Consider the following 24,926-nt stretch of genomic DNA (forward strand, 5'->3'; position numbering starts at 1 on the left):
GCCCTTCACCTTTCCAAACAAAGCTATTTCAACACCATCATCACCTCACTGTCCAATAATCCTAAACGTCTTTGACACTTTTCATTCCCTACTCAACCCAAGAGTGCAGGCCCCAACCACGGATTTCCACGCTGACGATCTGGCCATCTACTTCAAAGAAAAAATTGACCACATCCGACAGGAAATTATCTCCCAATTCCCTCATACCATGCACTGTCCTCCCTCTTCCACTGCATCTAGTTCACTCTCTGACTTTGAACCAGTTACAGAAGAAGTAATCAGGCTCCTTGCATCTTCTTGCCCGACCACTTGCACCAGTGACCCAATTCCATCACATCTCCTACAGTCCCTTTCCCCTGCTGTTACCTCTCACCTAACAAAAATATTCAACCTTTCTCTCTCTTCCGGTATCTTTCCCTCCTCATTTAAGCATGCCACCATACATCCATTACTTAAAAAACCATCCCTCGACCAAAACTGTGCAACTAATTATAGACCTGTCTCTAATCTTCCCTTCATCTCCAAACGCCTTGAATGCCTGGTCCACTCACGTCTTATCCACTATCTCTCAGATAGCTCTCTTCTCGACCCTCTTCAATCTGGTTTCCGCTCTTTACACTCTACTGAAACCGCCCTCACTAAAGTCTCTAATGATCTACTAACAGCTAAATCTAATGGTCACTACTCCATGCTAATTCTCTTGGATCTCTCTGCAGCATTCGATTCTGTGGATCTTCAGCTCCTCCTCACTATGCTATACTCCATTGGCCTCAAGGACACCGTTCTCTCCTGGTTCTCCTTCTATCTCTCTGCCTGCTCTTTCACTGTATCTTTTGCTGGTTCCTCCTCCTCTTATCTTCCCCTTACTGTCGGGGTTCCTCAAGGATCAGTCCTAGGCCCCCTCCTCATCTCTTTGTATACTGCCCCTATTGGACAAACAATCAGTAGATTTGGGTTCCAGTACCATCTCTATGCTGATGATACCCAATTATACACTTCTTCTCCTGATATCACGCCTGCCTTTTTAGAAAACACCAGTGATTGTCTTACCGCTGTCTCTAACATCATGTCCTCCATCTATCTGAAACTGGACCTGTCAAAAACTGAACTCATGTTTACTCCCTCTACTAACCTAACTTTGCCTGACATTGCCATCTCCGTGTGTGGTTCCACCATTTCTCCCAAGCAACATGCCCGCTGCCTTGGGGTCATACTTGATTCCGAGCTTTCATTCACCCCCCACATCTGATCACTGGCTTGCTCTTCTTATCTGCATCTCAAAAACAATTCTAGAATTTGCCCTTTTCTTCCTTTTGACTTTGCAAAAACTCTTACTGTTTCTCTTATTCATTCTAATTTGGACTATTGTAACTCTCTACTAATCGGCCTCCCTTATACCAAACTCTCCCCACTCCAATCTGTCCTGAATGCTGCACCCAGGATCATATTCCTCACCAACCATTACACCAATGCCTCTACCTTGTGCCAGTCATTACACTGGTTACCCATCCAGTACAAACTTATTACCCTCATCCACAAAGCACTCCATGGCTCAGCACCACCCTACATCTCCTCCCTTGTCTCAGCCTACCACCCTACTCGCGCTCTCCTTTCTGCTAATGACCTGAGGTTAACATCCTCAATAATCAGAACCTCCCACTCCCGTCTCCAAGAATTTTCACGTGCTGCGCCAATTCTCAGGAATGCACTACCCATGTTAATACGATTAATCCCCAATCCCCACAGTTTTAAGTGTGCCCTAAAAATGCATTTGTTCAGACTGGCCTACCGCCTCAACGCATTAATATAACTATCCCTGTGTGGCCCATTCAAAAATCTTAAACCATAATCAGGTTACTCGCATCATGATCTCTTATGCTTTATGCATTTAATAGCCCTCTGTCTGTACAGTTACATATTTAGGCTGTTAATCGGTTCACGCAGCTTTACACGAACACCCGATTCTTACACTATGTCTGGTCCAAACAACGAAAGCAATTGTTACCATCCACCTTTCGTGTCTCCCTTTTTTCCTCATATATTGTAAGCTTTCGAGCAGGGCCCTCATTCCTCTTGGTATCTGTTTTGCACTGTTTATTGTTATGCTGTAATGTCTATTGTCTGTACAAGTCCCCTCTATAATGTAAAGCGCTGCGGAATATGTTGGCGCTATATAAATAAAATTATTATTATTTTTATTATTATTAATAAAAGGATCTTTTGTATAAAATTGGAGATGAAAGGATTTCCTGCGGCCGTGCAGCATCGACGAGAGGTTTCACTTCTTAAGACCATAAGTAGGGATGAGAGAACTTGTTCGGAGAACATTTGCCAATCTGAAATTCGGCCCGAATGCAGCATGTTCAGATTAGTGTTCTCCAAATTTGTTCCTAAAAATCTGCAAAAGTTGGATAAAGTTCGGTAAATGACAGAGTTCACTAAAGGCTCTTTCAAGCATCAGTGTTTCTAGTAGCAGCACATGCCTCACAATGTCCCGCACATGTGCACACTGATGACATCTGTGTCATCAATGTAACACGTATTGGCGCCTGAGAATCATCGGTACTGTTTGTGCTGTTTCCTGGCACTGGGTGCTCAAGAAGACAGCTGACATTGTCCCCTGCCTGCGATCAGCACTAGCAGAGGATAATGTTGAGAGTTGTAGTATTATATTCAACTGTTAACAGCGAAAGCAGACGGTGACTGATGGGAGTATTCATCAGCCACCACCTGCGCTGTAAATTAATAAAAAAGACATGGGGTTCCCCTGTATTTCTGATAACCAGCCAGGCAAAACTGACAGCTGCGGGCTGCAACCCTCAGCTATCAGCTTCAGCAAGGCTGGTTATCAAGAATAGAGGGAGTCCCCACGCCCCTACTAAGCCGTGAGCTTGATGTCACTGGACAATACAAAGGTGACTTCAATCCCACAAATATGAACCCCGCTAGTCACCACCACAGGGCAAGTGGGAAGAGGCAGGCAAAGTGCAAGAATTGGCAGATCTAATAGATGGGGCATCTGCTGGGTGCTATTTTTAGGCTGGGGGCAATATCCACGACCCTTTACTAGATGGAGAATACTTACCCCCAGCTGTCAGCTTTAGCTTGGCTGGTTGTCAAAAATGTGGGGACCCCATGCCGTTTTATTAAATTATTTAAATAATTAAAAAACATCATGGCGACCCCTCAGAGGCCCGCTCACTACTACCCCAGCATATGATTGCAAAAAAGATGGCACTTGCCACTACAGACTAGTAGAACAATTCTAACATTTTGCTGCACACATTAAAAGACCTCAGTTTCCTTAGGAAATACAATCTGCTCATCCCCTTCTTGTAGACAAACTCTGAGTGGCATCTCCAGTCCAGTTTGCTATCCAAATGGACCGCCAAATATTTATAACTCTCCACCTGCTCTACCTCCTGACCAGCAATAGTGATCGTTAAGCATTCCATCTTTATCCTGCTATAGTTGGCCACCAACTCCTTCGTTTTCTTAACATTTAGTTGTAGATAGTTACCATTGCACCAATCCACGAAATTCGACACCACCCTTCTGTATTCCTCATCCCCCTGATCTCCCCTAATACATCCCACAACCACGGAGTCATCCGAAAATTTTTGAAGGTGGCAAAGATCAGATTTATACTGAAAGTTTGAAGTATACAGTGTGAAAAGAAAGGGCGCAAGCACCGTTCCCTGGGGGGCACCTACACTGCTCAATAATCTGCTTGACACATCTGCTCCCATCTGTACAAACTGTGGCCGATCTGATAGGTAGTCAGTTATCCAGTTTCTCATCCCCTCCTCAGCCTTCATATCAGTCATCTTTTTGTGTAGTAAAAGTGGCTGCAGGGAGTTAAATGCACTCGAGAAATCGAAGAACATCGCTCGCACCATGGTTCCGTCAATCTCCAGAAATGAATGTACACTATGTAACAGAGAAAGAATAGCATCATCCACCCCCAATCTATGTCGGTAAGCAAACTGAAGGGGATCGATAAAAGCATTGACCCTTGGTCTTAAGTGAGCAAGCACTAATCTTTCCAAGGCCTTCATAGCGTGAGATGTTAAGGCTACAGGACGATAGTCATTTAGGGTTGCAGGAGAAAGAAGAAGGAGGAAGAAGTCTTGGGTACCGGTACCAGACAGGAAGTTTTCCATAACACAGGTACCCTCTGTGTTTGCAGACTTCCATTAAATAGGAGTGTAAAGACAGTACAGAGCTGGTCTGCACACACTTTAAGGACACGTGGACTGAGTCCATCACTTGACTTATCCTGACTTACTGTGCTATAATACTACAAGTTCCATGATGCATTGCACTGGCCTGTAAGCCAGCACCTAGCACACCCACTCCAAAATACACGCCAACCCCTCCCTCTATCTTCAATGTGAAGCATCCATTCTTAACACATTGCAAGCACCTAGGCTGATGAGGAGAGGTCACATCGGGGTCACAAGCTCAAAAGCGGCACCAAGGACTGCACAACCATGGTGATCAAGCTTTTAGCTTTTTCTCTTTATCATCTATTTCATAGTATATATACAGTAGTTTAGTATACATATATGATATAAAGAGTGCACATATGTCTTAGATATGTAAATACACAGTACATGTGTGGGTATATATGTCCATCTACATATACTTGTGTGCATGTCTACAGTTTGTGTGTTCTAATTTTACACCATTAATGCTCATATACAGGAGAGGCCCCTGTTTCAGAAACAATATATGGGCCATTTGCAGTACAATAGCTCATCATAAGTCACGATTCCACCTGCTCTGGAGGTAGAAATGGCCCCTTGGCCTCTTAGCTGCAGATTGCACCAATGTGCTGTCACACAAATATATACTTCTATGTGTATGTATGAAAACAAATTATTAATATACATACACTTTAACCCCTTCATGACCTTGGGATTTTTCGTTTTTGTTTTTCACTCCCCTCCTTCCCAGAGCCATAACTTTTTTATTTTTCCGTCAATTTGGCCATGTGAGGGCTTACTTTTTGCGGGACGAGTTGTACTTTTGAACGACATCATTGGTTTTACCATATCGTGTACTAGAAAACGGGAAAAAAATTCCAAGTGCGGTGAAATTGCAAAAAAAGTGCAATCCCACACTTGTTTTTTGCTTGGCTATTTTGCTAGGTTCACTAAATGCTAAAACTGACCTACCATTATGATTCTCTAGGTCAGTACGAGTTCATAGACACCTAACAGGTTATTTTTTACCTAAGTGGTGAAAAAAAATTCCAAACTTTGCTAAAGGAAAAAAAAAAAAATTGCGCCATTTTCCGATACCCGTAGCGTCTCCATTTTTCATGATCCGGGGTCGGTTGAGGGCTTATTTTTTGTGTGCCGAGCTGGCATTTTTAATGATACCATTTCGGTGCAGATACGTTCTTTTGATCGCCCGTTATTGCATTTGCAATGTCGCGGCGACCAAAAAAACGTAATTCTGGCGTTTCTATTTTTTTTCTCGTTACGCCATTTAGCGATCAGGTTAATGCTTTTTTTTATTGATAGATCGGGCGATTCTGAACGCGGCGATACCAAATATGTGTAGGTTTGTTTTTTTTTTATTGATTTATTTTGATTGGGGCGAAAGGGGGGTGATTTAAACTTTTATGTTTTTTTTATTTTTTTCACATTTTTTTTTTCACTTTTACCATGCTTCAATAGCCTCCATGGGAGGCTAGAAGCAGGCACAACGTGATCGGCTCTGCTATGCAGCAGCGATCATAAGATTGCTGCTACACAGCAGAATTGCAGGTGTGCTGTGAGCGCCGACCACAGGGTGGCACTCACAGCTACCGAGGATCAGTAACCATAGAGGTCTCAAGGACTTCTATGGTTACCTTCCTGATGCATCGCCGACCCCCGATCATGTGACGGGGGAAAGCGATGATGTCATATCCAGCCGCCCGGCCGGATGCGGTAGTTAAATGCCGCTGTCTGCGTTTGACAGCGGCATTTAACTAGTTAATAGGCGCGGGCAGATCGCGATTCTGCCCGCGCCTATTGCGGGCACATGTCAGCTGTTCAAAACAGCTGACATGTCCCGGCTTTGATGCGGGCTCACCACGGAGCCCTGCATCAAAGCAGGGGAGCTGACCTCGGACAGTATAGTACGTCTGAGGTCAGTAAGGGGTTAATATATTGATGCAGAGTGATATATGCATGCATATGGAATTTTGAAGGGTTTGTCCACTATTCTAACAACTCCAGTGCCTGCACGTTCCAATGGTGTCGGCGCGGTGTCTGTACCCTGTGGTCAATCAGTGGCCGCATCACTCTCCCCTCCTTCTAAGCAACCTCTTATATCTGTAGGAAGTGAGTGTTGCTGCATTTTTAAAAAAAATAACAAATGTAAGCCATTTTTCCTAAGGCGAAGACAGTGAAGCAGCCACTGATTGTCCACAGGGGTCGCATCCTATAGTAGGAAAGTGTTAAAAAAAAACCACACACACACACACATAAGACTAAAGTATTTTAATGAAATAAAACGCAATACGGTTTTCATATTTTTATTGCACGCCCAGATCCAAGCGACGCCCTCGGTCTCCTATAATAAAAAGTAAAAAAATAAACCAATCGCATACTCCCTGCTGACGCAGTCCAATTAATGACGAGTGCCCCACGACGATCTCCCCTATAGAACAGTGACATCAGGTGGACACTGCTTTATAGGGCCTCCCCGTGATGAACTGACAGGAGACAATGGCTCCTGCAGTGCATCACTGAGGTTACCTGAGTTCAGGCTCTCACTTTACAGCAATGTTGCGTGAGAATTACGGTTAGGGCTACAGGACCTCTTTCCCGGCGGCAGAGGGATACACACCGGAGGATTACCTCCGCCTGTCATTTCATTGCTGGAGCCCCTGTAGAGCACTGACATCACCCAATCACTGGGACCCTCGTTATTAATTGGACTATGGTGGAAAGGTAAGTATAGGTTGGTTTATTATTTTATTTTTATTAAAGGAGACGAGGGCGTTGGGGAATTAGGTGATTGGTAAGTATTAGTGATGAGCGAATATACTTGTTAGTACATGTGGGGGTTACCTGGTTGCTAGGGAATCCCCACATGTACTTTTGCTGGCTAACAGATGTAAGTCATTCAGCTGCGGCAAGAAAAGCTAAATCTCCGAGCACTAAAAAATACTCGGAGGACCCCCGAGCATGCTCGAGAAATCTCAAGTAATGAGTACATTCGCTCATCACTAGTAAGTATGTAATCTATGTTATGTGTTGTATGTTATATGTATGTTCTGTATGTTAAATGTTGTATGTTCCGTATGTTTTTTTTTTTTTTTTTTTTTTACATTCAACACATTAGCCGGATGATGGGATTACTACTGCCCCATCATTGGCTAATGTGTCACTCACTGACAGTGTGGCAATCTTCATAGTAGTATAATCATCTATATGACTCATGTGTATATGGTAAATTTAGGTTTATTTATGAAGTATGGTTGTTTTCTGTAGGGAACATATAACTCTGCTATGCAATGTATATTAACTGAGTATTATGGAATATTTTTTGGTTTATCGTTACCTGCTGGTCTTCTAGTTTGGCTTGAGGCATCCAGTATATACTTGAATAATTTTATGTATTTATTATGAATAAACTTTATTGATTTTATATATACACTCCTTGTTCCTTGATTGGTTCTGGGTTGATGTGATATATACGGAGTGTGACGTATATATGTTTAGGGTGCTGTGAGGACTAATATGTATACTTCACCAAATAAAAGCATTTATTATGAATGGCATTGGAAGACAAAAAAGGTACAAAAATGTAAAACACATTAAAAAAGCCAATAGGCCATTTATACACAAATCTGTGTCTGTAGTTATATGAACACCTATCCGCATATGCCTGATACGTTACAATTCACAGGATTTCCAGCAAAGAAAATAAAAGCTAAGTTTATACTGACAGAATGATAACCAAAGGAATATGAACAATTTGTAATGCCAAGATACCAAAAAATACACAAGTATTGTTCAATCACAATTAATAACTCTAGTGATATGCATGTCAGCACATAAGGACTTATACTAAGCACAGATACCATGAGAATAATGAAACAAATAGGACAAAATAAATATAACAAGGAACCTGTGAATGAGGCAAAACTAGAATCAGGAGAAAAAATTTTGTGTGTTTCGCCGCACAAGCTGTGGCTTCTTCATGGGGCCTCCTTTCTAATGGTGCCAGACAATGTCCCTTATATACACAAAGATAATAGAATAATAAAGTACATGATTTAATTACCAGGTGTAGGAGGCAGAGGGAATAAATCAATGGGTTATATCAGGTTGGAATTGTGTAATGCGCATGCATAAACTTAAAATATAAATAAAGTTGATTTGAGGTTGCCATTTCACAGGAGTGAACTTGCTATATTGATAAAATTTGCTTGAAAGATTAATTGCGTATGTGCAAACAAGTGTTAATACATTTTATACAATTATCAAGGCAAATGTGAGAGCAAAGCATTTATAGGCAAGTAATTTGTAGACAAGCTGCGCATACGTGCAAGAATAATCATACAGAATATAGAAATGTTCAGTTGAGCTATAGCGCATGTGCGCAAAGTAAAATGTGAGATTGACAAAGCTATTCGTAAGAGAAAGCGGAGTATGTGAAGAGCTCCGCGCCACTAATGATTTGTAAGTAGAATGCGCATGTGTGATAAGATAAATCCATACATAATATGTAGAACGCTTAATTAATCCATAGCACAAATTACAAATCAAACATTGATGTCAAGAACGATACGTGTTTAAAGAGGAACACATCAGAGAACAATGGAAAATGGAGTATATCCATACAAAAATAAATGTATATGGAACATTAGTAGATCTAGAGCACATGAACGCATGATACAACATTGATTCCTGGGCAGAAGTAGCAGATAAGTGAGAGATAATAATAGTTCAGGAAATATAAGGTAAAAAACCCATATATATTATTAATGACAAAGAGATAGAGGGAAGGGATCATTCATGACATCTCTGAATCATCCAATATAATTTAACATATATTTATATGTCACATATATTATAGATTCAATATTCTATTTTTATCGAAGAAGAAATGTAATTGTTGAAAATAAAGGAGGAGATAAAGGTGTATACATTAGATTTTATTCCTTTTCGATAACAGGTGTACATTGGTAATTGCATACATTTCTGGATCATCACAGGGTGTTCTAAATAACTTTTCTTTCCTTACGTAACATATGACTTTACTTTTACTAACAGTTTTAATGAATTTGTAAAAAAAAAATTGAAAATCGCTGCTTCCATGTGTGATTTCTCTGATGTTAACGAAAATGTGATGTGTGAGTAAATTGTTCTAGACATGAAAATGACTTCCTCCCTATGCGAGTTCTCTGACAGGCAAAAAAACTTGGTTTGTAAAATGTTTACTACATTCTGAATGTGAAAAATGTTTTTTTTTTCACTCTGTGTGTGTTCTCTTATGTTTGCTAAGAGCGGAGCGATCATTAAAACATTTCCCACATTCTGGACATGAAAATGGTTTGTCCTCTGTGTGAATTCTCAGATGTCTAACCAGGTCCCATTTGTTTCTAAAACATTTCCCACATTCGGAACATGAATATGGCTTCTCTTTTGTATGAATTCTTTGATGTACAATCATATTTGCTTTGTATATAAAACATTTCCCACATTCTGGACATGAAAATGGTTTCTCCCCTGTGTGAATTCTCTGATGCTCAACAAGTGTTCCGTTCTTTGAAAAACATTTCCCACATTCTGGACATGAAAATGATTTCTTCTTTGTGTGAATTCTCTCATGATAAAAAAGTGTTCCTCTTTGTGCAAAACATTTCCCACATTCGGAACATGAATGTGGTTTCTCATTTGTGTGAATTCTCTGATGTTCAACCAGGTTTGAATTGCGTAAAAAACATTTCCCACATTCGGAACATGAATATGATTTCTCCTTTGTGTGAATTCTCTGATGTCTAACTAGGTTTGATTTGCTTATAAAACATTTCTGACATTCTGAACATGAAAATGATTTCTCTTGTGTATGAGTTGTTTGATTTTGCATATCCGTACTGTTATTTTTACTATGCTCAACAGTCTGTGATGAATCAGAAGACAGGACTTGTTGAAAAGGATCAGTTGAAAGCTTTTTGATGTGAAGATTTGGAAGTCGATCCGGTATAAGAATCTGCTCTTCATACGAATCTGGTTTGACACCACGATTTTCTTCTTTAAAATGTGAAAATAACAGATGTTTCTCTGAGCTTCTGCAACAGCCATCTAACAAAAATAAAATAGATTTTAATTTCCTTCAATAACAGGGAATATTATTTAACATCTGTCCATCCAGTTCAGCCTATATTCCATCAGAATAAATCCCGAGATCCACGTCCTTCTACAGAACCTAACAGCTGTAAGATACAATATTGTTACGCTCCAGGAAGACATCCAGGCCTCTCTTGAACCCTTCGACTGAATTCGCCATCACCACCTCCTCAGGCAAGAAATTCCAGATTCTCACTGCCCTAACAGTAAGGAATCCTCTTCTATGTTGGTGGAAACACCTTCTCTCCTTCAGATGCAGAGAATGCCCCCTTGTAACCACTGCCTTACTTGGTATAAACAGATCCTCGGAGAGATATTTGTATTGTCCCCTTATATACTTATACATGGTTATTAGATCGCCTCTCGGTCATCTTTTTTCTAGACTAAATAATCCTAATTTTGCTAATCTCTCTGGTTATTGTAGTTTCCCCATCCCCTTTATTAATATCGTTGCCCTCCTTTGTACTCGCACTAGTTCCATTATATCCTTCCTGAGCACCAGTGCCCAAAACTGGACACAGTACTCCAAGTGCGGTCTAACCAGGGAATTGTACAGAGGCAGTATAATGCTCTCATCATGTGTATTCAGCCCTCTTTTAATGCACCCCATGATCCTGTTTGCCTTGGCAGCTGCTGCCTGGCACTGGCTGCTCCAGGTAAGTTTATCATTAAAGGGCCACTGTCACCCCCCCAGCCGTTATAAACTAAAAGAGCCACCTTGTGCAGCAGTAATGCTGCAGTCTAATAAGGTGGCTCTTTTAGTTTTTGATTAAGTTATTACCGCAATAAAACGTTTTAAAAATTGGCCAAACGTACCAGATATTGTATCTGGAGGCGGTCCGAAGCGTCCTCTATCAATCCCCCAACTGCCGTCACTCTTCTCTACAGGGCCGATGGTACCCGCCCCCTTCCTGGGAAGGCGGGGGAGCGTCAGAGATGGGAGAGCGTCCGAGATGGGGGAGCGCCTGAACAGCGCAGTGCGCATGCCCAGGAACCCCAGCCCCGCAGTGTGCATAATGAATAACACAGTGCGGGGCGGGGATTCAGCAACAGGGCGGCCGCACTGCCCGCACAGGCGCAGTCAGGCACCCTGCGTGTAAGTGATGACGGCCAAAGAAGACTGCGCAGGCCCCAGGCAGGCACGCACAGCGCAGGCGCCGGATTTGAAGCAACAACGCGAAGGGGGCGGGTACCATCGGCCCTGAAGAGAAGAGTGACGGCAGTTGGGGGATTGATAGAGGACGCTTCGGACCGCCTCCAGATACAATATCTGGTACGTTTGGCCAATTTTTAAAACGTTTTATTGCGGTAATAACTTAATCAAAAACTAAAAGAGCCACCTTGTTAGACTGCAGCATTACTGCTGCACAAGGTGGCTCTTTTAGTTTATAACGCCTGGGGGGGGTGACAGTGGCCCTTTAACTAAGATCCCCAAGTCATACTCCATATCAGATTTACCCAGTGGTATTTCTTACAATATTAGATATTTTATAGCAATTCTGCAGAAGCATTTCTATACATATTGGGGTAAAATTCAATTGAGTAGGAGAAAGTTGACATTAATAGATGTCAAAGCAGGGTCTAGTGGATTATTATGTTTGGTCCTCAGGTTGTGCACTTTCAATAGTTCACTTCTCTGTAGCTTTGCCATAGGTTCAAGTCTCTTTGTCCCCTTCGGCAACCTTTCGCAGTAAAACATTTAGTAAAGACTCATGATGGCTCATATAGGTCAGTGATATTAGATGTCCATTACATACAATAGATAGCAGATCACATGAGCCAGGGCTTTGGAGTAAGTGCAGTACTCTGGTGCCAGGTACATGTTTGTATTGATTTTTTATGTTTTTGAAAAGTAAAGAGTGGAAGATAAGCACTTGTGGCTTGGTTTTGACCTGGATACTGGATTCTCCCATCATCTGTTTCTCTAGCTGCATCTAATCTCAATAATGTGATTTTTCTCTTTTGCCTGCTTTAATGGAACTCGAACTGCTGCTATCTATTGACCTTAACGTGAATTTCATCTGCATCCCTCTGCTTAAATATCCACCTGCCCAACTTCTGTGTATGACCTGACCATCTATGATCATCAGTGTAATAATCATTGAATATACTGCAATTTATGTCCTGGGAACTTCCTGTATCAAAATAAAAATCCTTGTATTGGGGTTAAAAAAGTGAATAGCAGGGGCGCTGTGGACTCACTGTCTGGTTTTGTCAATACCAAACACATGGCAGCTTGTTCCACCTTGCTGGTAAGTACATTCATAACTAGTGTTGAGCATTCCGATACCGCAAGTATCGGGTATCGGCCGATACTTGCGGTATCGGAATTCCGATACTGAGATCCAATACTTTTGTGGTATCGGGAATCGGAATCGGAAGTTCCCAGTGTATGGTTCCCAGGGTCTGAAGGAGAGGAAACTCTCCCTCAGGCCCTGGGATCCATGTTACTGTGTAAAATAAAGAATTAAAATTAAAAATATTGATATACTCACCTGTCCGGAGGCCCCTGGACATCACCGCTGGTAACCGGCAGCCTTCTTTGCTTAAAATGAGCGCGTTCAGCACCTTCCGTGACGTCATGGCTTCTGATTGGTCGCGTGCCACTCATGTGACCGCCACGCGACCAATCACAAGCCGTGACGTCATTCTCAGGTCCTAAATTCCTAAATCCGATTCAATACAGGAAAGAAATATATCTTGGTACCGTGTTAGCCAGTAGATAGAAAAATATTTAGAATTGAGAGTCCTCAGTGGTTGATACCTTTTAATGGCTAACTGAAAAGATGGTAACAAATTGCAAGCTTTCGAGACTACATACGTCTCTTCATCAGGCAAAGACTAAAACAAATTCTGAAGAATCACATATTTATGCACAACATAGTATAGAGAAAAAAAAAAAAGAGGGGAAAAAAACCATGGATAAGCTAGGTGACATGAAGCAGAATTACCATGGGTGATAAACAGTTACGTCCATAAATAAATGTTTATCACCCATGGTAATTCTGCTTCATGTCACCTAGCTTATCCATGGTTTTTTTTCCCCTCCTTTTTTTTTTTCTCTATACTATGTTGTGCATAAATATGTGATTCTTCAGAATTTGTTTTAGTCTTTGCCTGATGAAGAGACGTATGTAGTCTCGAAAGCTTGCAATTTGTTACCATCTTTTCAGTTAGCCATTAAAAGGTATCAACCACTGAGGACTCTCAATTCTAAATATTTTTAAATCCGATTCAAGGATTTTATACTTCTTATCTTATATGTTTTCAATAGTCAGCAAACATCATGTTCTGGGTACATGGTAAATAAAGGTCAGCATGACCCAGGATAACAGGGGGGGGGCACATGAGTTACATTTGCTTTAGAAAAAAACCTGCCTCTTTTTCCATTAAATCAGTTTTTTCTCCAAGCAACCTATTAATTTTGCCTCACTGGTGATCTGGCATATCTAACTTTGGGTCAGAACAAAAACAGGTACGACATTAGCAAACAGAGTTCTCCCTATGTCTCTGTAACACCACATGGACATGTTCCTGGTGAGTGTCCAAGACTGGTGAGAAAATTAGAATGCCATCGAGGTATATTACAACAAATCTTCCAATGCAATCAGAGAAAATATAATTCATAAAATTCTGAAACACAGCAGGTGCATTAGATAATCTGAAAGGCATGACAAGGTTTTCAAACAGACCCTCAGATGTTAAAAATGCCATTTTCCACTCATCACACTTCCGAATCCTTATCAAATTGTAAGCACCTCTAAGATCAAGTTCAGAAAACACCCTGGCCCCCAGAAGCTGATTATATAAGTCGGGGATGAGTGGAAGTGGGTAGGTATTTTTAACAGTGATTTTGTTTAGTTCACGGAAATCAAGTCAAGAACGGAGACCCCCATATTTCTTTTTAAGGCCCCTTTCACACATCAGTTTTTTGCCATCAGTCGCTATCAGTCAAATTTAAAAAAAAAACGGATATGGCGACTGATGTCGCCGTATCAGTTTTTTCCTCATAGACTTGTATTAGTGATGGATTGCGATGGATAGCCTCACGCTTCATCCGTCGTTCGCCGCATCCATTGAAAATTGTTTGTCCGGCAGCCGGAGACAACGGACAAAGTAACATTTTTTGTGTACGTCGAAAAAACAGACAGGGATGGATCCGACACCGTCCATCGTTTGCTAGAATAGAAGCCTATGGCGCCGGATCTGTTAAATGATGGTATCTAGTGATGGATTCCGTTTTTTTAACTGAGCATGCTCCGATCCAATTAGCCAGATCTGCTTGTCGGATCAGTCCAAAAAACGGATCAGTCACATCAGTTTTTCACAATCTGCAACGGATCCGTCGAGCCCACGGATTGTGACTGACGGCAAAAAACTGATGTGTGAATGGGGCCTAACAAAGAAAAATCCAACAGCTACAGGGGACGAGGAAGGACAGATATGACCCTTCCATAAACTTTCACTAACATTCTTTCATGGCGGTCCGTTCATGCCCCAACAAATTGTAAAGGCGAGCTTTTGTCAATTTAGTGCTAGTAATAAGGTCAATTGCACAATCATAGGAATGATGGGGAGGAAGTATCTCCGTCTCTTTTTCTGAGAACACATCTCCAAAGTCCTTCAGGTACTCAGGAAAACCCTCTAGACTATGGGAGTATATTTGTACCTTTTTTAGATATTTCTTGGAACAGTTGGGGCTCCATTCCACAATGTCCTTCAGACACCAATCAATAACTGGATTGCGAGTCTGCAACCATGGAAACCCCAGTACAAAACCAACAGGTAAATTATCCAAGACAAAACAGGAGATGGATTCAGAGTGGAGTGCCCCCACTTGGTGAAATCCACCGTTGCTCTATTGACCAACTTGAGAGCCAACGTTGTCTTCTCAAGGGTGATGATTTGAATGTGTCTTTCTAAACTAACTGTCCCTAACCCTAGTTTCAGAACCAGTCCCGAATCAATAAAGTTAACAGCAGACCCACAGTCAATGAACGCGAATGTTGATAACACCTGTTTCTCAAAGGAAATCATCATATTAATCAGTACTTTGTCAGAAGAAAAAGGTACCTGGGAGTCTGTTATGATCTGGTGGTTTAGGAGCAACATGGGACGTGCTCTGGAGGAGGTGGTACCTGTACTGACCGCAGACCCTGAACTTAACACAACAACTAGAAGTAACCGTGGGATGTTCCTAACACTGCCTAGACACCTCGTCACAGCCTGAGGACTAAATACCCCTTAAGATAGAAACAGGAAAGCTATCTTGCCTCAGAGAAAATCCCCAAAGGATAGACAGCCCCCCACAAATATTGACTGTGAGAGGAGAGGAAAATAACAAACACAGAATGAAACCAGGATTTAGCAAAGGAGGCCACTTCTACCTAAATAGAAAGTACAGGACAGAATACTGTGCGGTCAGTATTAAAATACTAGAAAAATCCACCACAGAGATTACAAAAATCTCCACACCTGACTAAAGGTGTGGAGGGTAAATCTGCTTCTCCAGAGCTTCCAGCTTAACTGAATAAATCCATACTGACAAAGCTGGACAAGAAAAAACATAGAATGCACTGAACTATTAAGTCCACAGCATGTGGACAGCAAAAAACCAAGCCAGGACTTATCTTTAATGACTTGGTCAGAATAGCAGGAGAATCCAAGCAGAGATGTGAATCCACCAAAGAACAATTGACAACTGGCACTAAGGAAAGGGTCTAGCCAGATTAAATAGCCCAAACAGAATTAGTAATAAGTGAACGCACCTGATAACTTGCTGAAATCCAAAGGAGCAGCAGTACCACTTATAACGACCGGAGGGAGCCCAAGATCAGAACTCACAACATTACCACTTATAACCACCGGAGGAAGCCCAAGAGCAGAATTCACAACAGTACTCCCCCCTTGAGGAGGGGTCACCGAACCCTCACCAGAGCCCCCAGGCTGATCAGGACGAGCCAAGTGAAAAGCACGAACCAAATCGGCAGCATGAACATCGGAGGCAATGACCCAAGAATTATCCTCCTGGCCATAACCCTTCCAATTGACAAGATACTGAAGCTTCCGCCTCGAAAAATGAGAATCCAAAATTTTCTCAACCACATATTCCAACTCCCCCTCAACCAACACCGGGGCAGGAGGATCAACAGAGGGAACAACGGGCACCACATATCTCTGCAACAACGATCTATGGAAAACATTATGGATGGCAAAAGAGGCTGGAAGGGCCAAACGAAAATACACAGGATTGATAATCTCAGAAATCTTATAAGGACCAATAAACCGAGGCTTGAACTTAGGGGAAGAAACCTTCATAGGAACATGACGAGAAGATAACCAGACTAAATCCCCAACCCGAAGCCGGGGACCAACACACCGACGACGGTTAGCAAAACGTTGAGCCTTCTCCTGAGACAACGTCAAATTGTCTACCACATGAGTCCAAATCTGCTGTAACCTGTCCACCACAGAATCCACACCAGGACAATCAGAAGGCTCAACCTGCCCTGAAGAAAAACGAGGATGAAAACCAAAATTACAAAAGAAGGGTGAAAACAAAGAGGCCGAACTAGCCCGATTATTAAGGGCAAACTCGGCCAACGGCAAGAAAGCCACCCAATCATCCTGATCAGCAGACACAAAGCATCTCAAATAGGTTTCCAAAGTCTGATTAGTTCGTTCAGTTTGGCCATTTGTCTGAGGATGAAATGCTGAAGAAAAAGACACATCAATGCCCATCCTAGCACAAAAGGCCCGCCAAAACCTAGAAACAAACTGGGAACCTCTGTCAGACACAATATTCTCCGGAATGCCATGCAAACGAACCACATGCTGAAAAAACAACAGAACCAAATCAGAGGAGGAAGGTAATTTAGGCAAAGGTACCAAATCGACCATCTTAGAAAACCGATCACAAACCACCCAGATAACAGACATCTTCTGGGAAACAGGAAGATCTGAAATAAAATCCATGGAAATATGCGTCCAAGGCCTCTCAGGGACAGGCAAAGGCAAAAGCAACCCACTAGCGTGGGAACAGCAAGGCTTGGCCCGCGCACAAGTCCCACAGGACTGCACAAAAGAATGCACATCCCGCGACAAGGAAGACCACCAAAAGGACCTAGCAACCAAATCTCTGGTACCAAAAATCCCAGGATGACCAGCCAACACAGAACAGTGAACCTCAGAAATTACCTTACTAGTCCATCTATCAGGAACAAACAGTTTCTCCACTGGACAGCGGTCAGGTTTATCAGCCTGAAATTCCTGAAGAACCCGCCGTAAATCAGGGGAGATGGCAGAAAGAATCACCCCTTCCTTGAGAATGCCAACCAGCTCAAGGACTCCAGGAGAATCAGGCAAAAAACTCCTAGAGAGGGCATCAGCCTTAACATTCTTAGAACCCGGAAGATACGAGACCACAAAATCAAAACGGGAGAAAAACAGGGACCATCGAGCCTGTCTAGGATTCAGCCGCTTGGCGGACTCAAGGTAAATCAGATCTTATGATCGGTTAAGATCACAACGCGGTGCTTGGCTCCCTCAAGCCAATGTCGCCACTCCTCAAATGCCCACTTCATAGCAAACAACTCCCGATTGCCGACATCATAATTACGCTCCGCAGGCGAAAACTTTCTGGAAAAGAAGGCACACGGTTTCATCAAAGAACCATCAGAATTCCTCTGAGACAAAACGGCCCCTGCCCCAATCTCAGAAGCGTCAACTTCAACCTGAAAAGGAAGAGAAACATCCGGCTGACGCAACACAGGGGCAGAAGTAAATCGGCGCTTAAGCTCCTGAAAGGCAGCAACCGCCGCAGAGGACCAATTCGTCACATCAGCGCCTTACTTCGTCAAATTGGTCAGGGGTTTAACCACACTGGAAAAGTTGGCAATGAAACGGCGATAAAAATTAGCAAAGCCCAAACATTTCTGAAGGCTCTTCACAGATGTGGGTTGAATCCAATCATGAATGGCTTGAACCTTAACAGGATCCATTTCTATAGGCGATGGAGAAAAAATGAAACCCAAAAAAGAAACCTTCTGAACTCCAAATAGGCACTTAGACCCCTTCACAAATAAAGCATTATCACGAAGGATCTGAAATACCATCCTAACCTGTTTCACATGAGACTCCCAATCATCGGAAAAAATCAAAATATCATCCAAATATACAATCATGAATTTATCAAGATAATTGCGGAAAATATCATGCATGAAGGACTGAAATACAGATGGAGCATTAGAAAGCCCGAAAGGCATCACAAGGTATTCAAAATGGCCTTCGGGCGTATTAAATGCAGTTTTCCATTCGTCACCCTGTTTAATACGAACAAGATTATACGCCCCTCGAAGGTCAATCTTAGTAAACCAACTAGCCCCCTTAATCCTAGCAAAAAAATCAGAAAGCAAAGGCAAAGCGTATTGAAATTTGACCGTGATCTTATTAAGAAGGCGACAATCAATACAGGGTCTCAAGGAGCCATCCTTCTTGGCAACAAAAAAGAATCCCGCTCCCAATGGTGACGAAGATGGCCGAATATGCCCTTTCTCCAAAGACACCTTAACATAAGTCCGCATGGCGGCATGCTCTGGCACAGACAGATTGAAAAGTCGGCCCTTAGGGAATTTACAGCCAGGAATCAAGTTAATAGCACAATCACAGTCCCTATGTGGAGGAAGGGAACTGGACTTGGGCTCATCAAATACATCCTGGAAATCCGACAAAAACTCAAAAACTTCAGAAGAGGGGGAAGAGGAAATTGACATCAAAGGAACGTCACTATGAACCCCCTGACAACCCCAACTAGTCACAGACATAGATTTCCAATCCAGCACCGGATTATGTACCTGTAACCATGGAAAACCCAGTACAACAACATCATGCAAATTATGCAACACCAAAAACCGGCAATCTTCCTGATGTGCTGACGCCATGCACATGGTCAGCTGTGTCCAATACTGAGGTTTATCTTTGGCCAAAGGTGAAGCATCAATGCCCCTCAAAGGAATAGGGTTCTGCAAAGGCTGCAAGGGGAAACCACAACGCTTGGCGAATTCTAAGTCCATTAAGTTCAGAGCAGCGCCTGAATCCACAAATGCCATGACAGAAAATGATGATAATGAGCAGATCAAGGTCACAGATAAGAGAAATTTAGGCTGTACAGTACTGATGGTAACAGACCTAGCGACTCTCTTAGTACGCTTAGGGCAATCAGAAATAACATGAGCAGGATCGCCACAGTAAAAACACAACCTATTCTGACGTCTGAATCCTTGTCGTTCAGCTCTAGACAAAATCCTATCACACTGCATAGGCTCAGGACTCCGCTCGGAGGACAACGCCATAGTGTGCACAACTCTGCGCTCGCGCAAGCGCCGATCAATCTGGATGGCCAGAGACATAGAATCACTCAGACCAGCAGGCGTGGGGAACCCCACCATAACATCTTTAACGGCTTCAGAAAGACCCTTTCTGAAAATTGCCGCCAAAGCATCCTCATTCCATTTAGTGAGCACAGACCATTTTCTAAATTTCTGGCAGTATAATTCTGCCGCTTCCTGACCCTGACACAGGGTCAACAAGGTCTTTTCTGCATGATCCACTGAATTAGGTTCGTCATACAATAATCCTAACGCTTAAAAAAATGCATCTACATTAAGCAATGCCGGATTCCCTGATTCAAGGGAGAAAGCCCAGTCCTGAGGATCACCACGCAGCAGAGAGATGACAATTTTAACCTGCTGAATGGGATCACCAGAGGAACGGGGTTTCAGAGCAAAAAACAGTTTGCAGTTATTTTTAAAGTTCAAAAACCTGGACCTGTCCCCAAAAAACAAATCAGGAGTAGGAATTCTAGGCTCTAAAGCCGGAGTCTGAACAACATAATCTAGAATACCCTGTACTCTTGCAGCAAGTTGATCCACACGAGAAGCCAAACCCTGAACATCCATGCCAGCGCCAAAGTCCTGAACCACCCAGAGATTAAGAGGAAATGAAAGACATAACAGACTGCAGAAAAAAAATGGCTCAGAACTTTTCTTTCCTTCTTTTGAGATGCATTTAACAGTTGTACTGTTATGATCTGGTGGTTTAGGAGCAACATGGGATGTGCTCTGGAGGAGGTGGTACCTGTACTGACCACAGACCCTGAACTTAACACAACAACTAGAAGTAGCCGTGGGATGTTCCTAACACTGCCTAGACACCTCGTCACAGCCTGAGGACTAAATACCCCTAAAGATAGAAACAGGAAAGCTATCTTGCCTCAGAGAAAATCCCCAAAGGATAGACAGCCCCCACAAATATTGACTGTGAGAGGAGAGGAAAATAACAAACGCAGAATAAAACCAGGATTTAGCAAAGGAGGCCACTTCTAGCTAAATAGAAAGTACAGGACAGAATACTGTGCGGTCAGTATTAAAATACTAGAAAAATCCACCACAGAGATTACAAAAATCTCCACACCTGACTAAAGGTGTGGAGGGTAAATCTGCATCTCCAGAGCTTCCAGCTTAACTGAATAAATCCATACTGACAAAGCTGGACAAGAAAAAAACATAGAATGCACTGAATTATTAAGTCCACAGCATGTGGACAGCAAAAAACCAAGCCAGGACTTATCTTTGATGAGTTGGTCAGAATAGCAGAAGAATCCAAGCAGAGATGTGAATCCACCAAAGAACAATTGACAACTGGCACTAAGGAAAGGGTCTAGCCAGATTAAATAGCCCAAACAGAATTAGTAATAAGTGAACGCACCTGATAACTTGCTGAAATCCAAAGGAGCAGCAGTACCACTTATAACAACCGGAGGGAGCCCAAGATCAGAACTCACAACATTACCACTTATATAACCACCGGAGGAAGCCCAATAGCAGAATTCACAACAGGAGTCTGGGTGACTTCCTTAGTCGTCATCCAGACTCAGCCACTTTCCCGATGGTTTGGTAGCTTGAGGAAGAGTTGGGCAATTCTTAAAAAAATGTCCAGAGAGACCACAGTATAGAGAGAGTCTGAGTTCTTGTCTCTGTCTTCTCTCCGTAACACGAAGACTGGCAACTCTAACCTCGGGTAAATGGACCTGCTCCGGGGAAAAATAACATGCGGCCTGCTGTGGTTGATTCGCATGGCATGATTCATGGCCTCCATCAGAGAACAAGGGGCGTCATGGAGGACCAGAGCATCTTTGAGTGTCTTGGAAAGACCTCTTTGGAACTGGCACATGAGAGCAGCATTGTTCCATAGAACTTCAGTGGACCACTGATGGAACTCAGTACAGTAGTCTTCAGCTGTGCGACCCCTGTGCCATGTTCATGATCTTAGCCTCAGTGACCTGGATTCTGTCAGGTTCGTCATAGATCAGACCTAAACTGTCAAAAAAGGCATCAATGGAAAACTGTTCTGGGGATTGTGGGGACAAAGAAAATACCCAGGTCTGAGGACCCATGCTCACTAGGGATATGATTATTCCCACCCGCTGGAATTCCTACCCTGACGACCGGGGGCGCAGGGTAAAAATAACTTACAACTCTCCCTGAATACCTTAAACTGGTCTCTCTCTCCAAAATATTTATCAGGGATATGACAGGATCATGATAGACCAACTGTAGATCAGAGGCTACTGATGTCACAGCCACTGCCAGCAGTGTGGGGCTATGGGAGGTCATCATCAAGTCATTTATCTCACCCTGCAACTGATATTGCGATGACTCCAGACTCTGGCAATCCTTCGCCAGATCCTGAGTTATCTGCATCAAATTCGCCACTTTGTCACAAAGCGTGTGAACAGGAATACTGGTGAAAAAGAAAAACTTAGGGGCCAGATGTAATGTGACGCTAGTAACATTCCAAGGTCAGAAGCCAGGAGGCTAACGGATCAGAACTGAAGGCGTTAAACAAGCGGATGGTCAGAACCAAGTCCAAAGTCAGGCAACAGATCTCAAGGCACAGGGAGCACAATGCACATACCTCACAAGATAGATGTGCGTCTGGCAGTGGTCTTGGAGAAGCTGCTCAGTTAAGTAGGCATGGCCATTACCCGGGATAGTGAACACCTGAGACAGCCGACGTCTCCCAGTCACAGATTGGCTAGTCGAGCTGTCAATAAACACACCGACAGCTCAACACGCCCCTGAACCAGACTGGACGGTCATGATGTCAATCAAAGTACTGACAGCTTCAGCACGCCCCTGTATCAGATTGGATGGCCGAGCTGTCAGTAACTGCATCCCTGACACCGTGAGGGGTGGAACTGTGACAATTAGTTATTTGAGTGACTGGACCAATGTGTCTCTGCTGCGACCAGATATTATCTTTGCACAATGTCATTACTTTCAATTGTTCTGATTTTGGATATGTGACAATCTAATGCTTTTTAATTTAATATATGGAAAGACATGCCAAATGTTAAAAAGGTGGAGGGAAGCATTAGTAACGTATTTGCTGAAAAGCTAAATGAAATTAAAGTGTCTCCTGTAGTTGGGTGCAGAAACCACATTTGTGGTGATTTTTCGTTTTGCAAAAACAATATAATTTCAATTTTACATTTTCAATGTTTCTCAGTAAAAATGCATTAATAAAAAGAAGTATAGTTTCAAAAATATGTGTAGGTCAATAGTTAATTGAAGAATCCAGTGACTCAGAATCACTGCAGAATCAGAATGCTCTGAATTTAGTAGTCACTACTCACCTGTGCTGTCATCTATAGGAATCTTCTCTTTATACCGCTCATCACTCCTCACATTTGTCTCTGCAGTATCACTATAGGTCAGATCTTTACCCTGAAGATGGAGAAGTCACATCTATGATCAGCTGTAATCCTGCCATCTCCACCATTCTAAATACACAAGTATAAACTATATAATACTGGTGGATCAACCAAGACAAAACACAAGATCTTAACAGCCGTCTAGACATCACAGGGGAGATCACATGCCGCCTTCTCTCCATGTACCTGATGATCCTGAGGAACATTGTGATTTTCTTCTGAACAGTCCTGTTCTTCTGAACATCTCTCTGGTGTTGTCCTCTTACTGAATAGAACTGGAGGAAACACATACAGGGACTGAATTCATTCTTTACATACAAATAATTACAGTTTGTGTATTTTTCATCCTGTCCATTACCCGGTGATGTGAAGGGCTGTGAAACCTCCATCATGATGTCCTTGTACTGATCTTTGTGTCCTTCTAAATACATCCATTCCTCCATGGACAAATAGACGGTGACATCCTGACACCTTATAGGAACCTGACACATACAATGAATCCGTCATTCCCTCGTTCCCTTCATAGCATTACTGTATAATGTCCCAGCATTCCCAGCAGTGTCACCTCTCCAGTCAGCAGCTCCATCATCTTGTAGGTGAGTTCTAGGATCTTCTGGTCATTGATGTCTTCATGTATCAGGGGGTGAGGTGGAGGCCCCGTGATTGGGCTCAGAGGTCTTCCCCATCCCTCAGACACAGGGGCCTGACAGCGCTCACTAGAGGTCTTCTTCACTACTGTGTAATCCTGGTTATGGAGAGACACATTAATAAATCTCACTACAGACATTTCCAGAGTCCTCACCTCTTCAGTACTGTCCATCTGTTATTCCCATAGATAAGAATGATGTAATGTCACGTCATCAGAATCTCTCACCTCTCCAGTAAGCCGGTAGAGGATCTCTAGGGTGAGGTGTAATATCCTTTCTGCCATCTTGTCCCTGTCCCTATCCATCCTAGATGGGCCACTCAAAAAATTCTCTTGAAGATCTCCACTGAGATGATTCGATATTGTAGGGACCTGAATGAAACAAAAATGTAAAATCATAGAGATCCTGATTGAAAATGAGAAATAACTTTTTTTTTTTTTGGGGGGGGGGGGGGGAATTTGAGTTTTTGAAATTTAAATAGGCTTCAATCCACAAGTCACGGGTGAGTCCCAATAGTTTGGGACAAGCGGCGGGACTGTTGGACGGGGTTAACAGACTGTTCTGGATACAGTGCGCTCTCCCCTCCATGTTAGGAGGGGATGGAAGGATGGGATGGGGATTTGTTGGGGATGTTTCTCTGTTGTGTGGGGGGAGGGGGTTGGGGTTGGGGAAATATTTGTGTAGTGTACATCACCAAGGTTACTGTGGTTGTGGCTTCGGCCGCAAATGGATGAACGAATGTGGGATAATATGTACTGAGGAGGGAAAATGTCGGGAAGAATGAGAATTGTGAGTTGGAATGTCAGGGGTTTGGCGTCTGGTGTGAAGCGGCAAGCTGTGTTTAAATTTTTGAATGATGCCAGGCCCTCAGTGATCTGTCTGCAGGAGACTCATATGGTGAAGGAGAGAACTCATTTTCTGGCTAAGAGATGGGTTCAGGTGGGGTACCATGCCACATATTCAGCATACTCTACGGGGGGTCAGCATCCTTATCTGTGCTGGGGTACCCTTTGTATATCACAAAGTGGTTATAGATCAGTCGGGTAGATTCGTATGTTTACTTTGTAAACTGTATGGAAGTCTGATGTGGCTGGTTTCAATTTATATTCCACCACCATATTGTGGAAAGGTGCTTCACAGACTTCTGGA

General features: G+C 42.7%; 1 protein-coding gene across 2 annotated transcripts in view; it reads right to left on the reverse strand.

The window, feature by feature from the left end:
• Nucleotides 1-8,783: 8,783 nt before the first annotated feature.
• LOC143767388 (gastrula zinc finger protein XlCGF66.1-like) overlaps nucleotides 8,784-24,926 on the reverse strand; it is a 69,034-nt gene continuing 52,891 nt past the window's right edge. For both annotated transcript variants that reach the window (XM_077255695.1, XM_077255694.1), the window contains exons 2-7: nucleotides 24,005-24,148; nucleotides 23,696-23,875; nucleotides 23,489-23,612; nucleotides 23,317-23,405; nucleotides 23,053-23,143; nucleotides 8,784-10,313 (exon numbers count right to left, since the gene is read on the reverse strand). In XM_077255695.1, the coding sequence (XP_077111810.1) occupies nucleotides 9,481-10,313; nucleotides 23,053-23,143; nucleotides 23,317-23,405; nucleotides 23,489-23,612; nucleotides 23,696-23,875; nucleotides 24,005-24,148 (1,461 nt within the window). In that variant the 3' untranslated portion in view covers nucleotides 8,784-9,480. The remainder of the gene's footprint in view (nucleotides 10,314-23,052; nucleotides 23,144-23,316; nucleotides 23,406-23,488; nucleotides 23,613-23,695; nucleotides 23,876-24,004; nucleotides 24,149-24,926) is intronic.

This window comes from Ranitomeya variabilis, chromosome 4 (assembly GCF_051348905.1).
Source record: "Ranitomeya variabilis isolate aRanVar5 chromosome 4, aRanVar5.hap1, whole genome shotgun sequence".
In the NCBI taxonomy this organism is placed as follows: Eukaryota; Metazoa; Chordata; class Amphibia; order Anura; family Dendrobatidae; genus Ranitomeya; species Ranitomeya variabilis.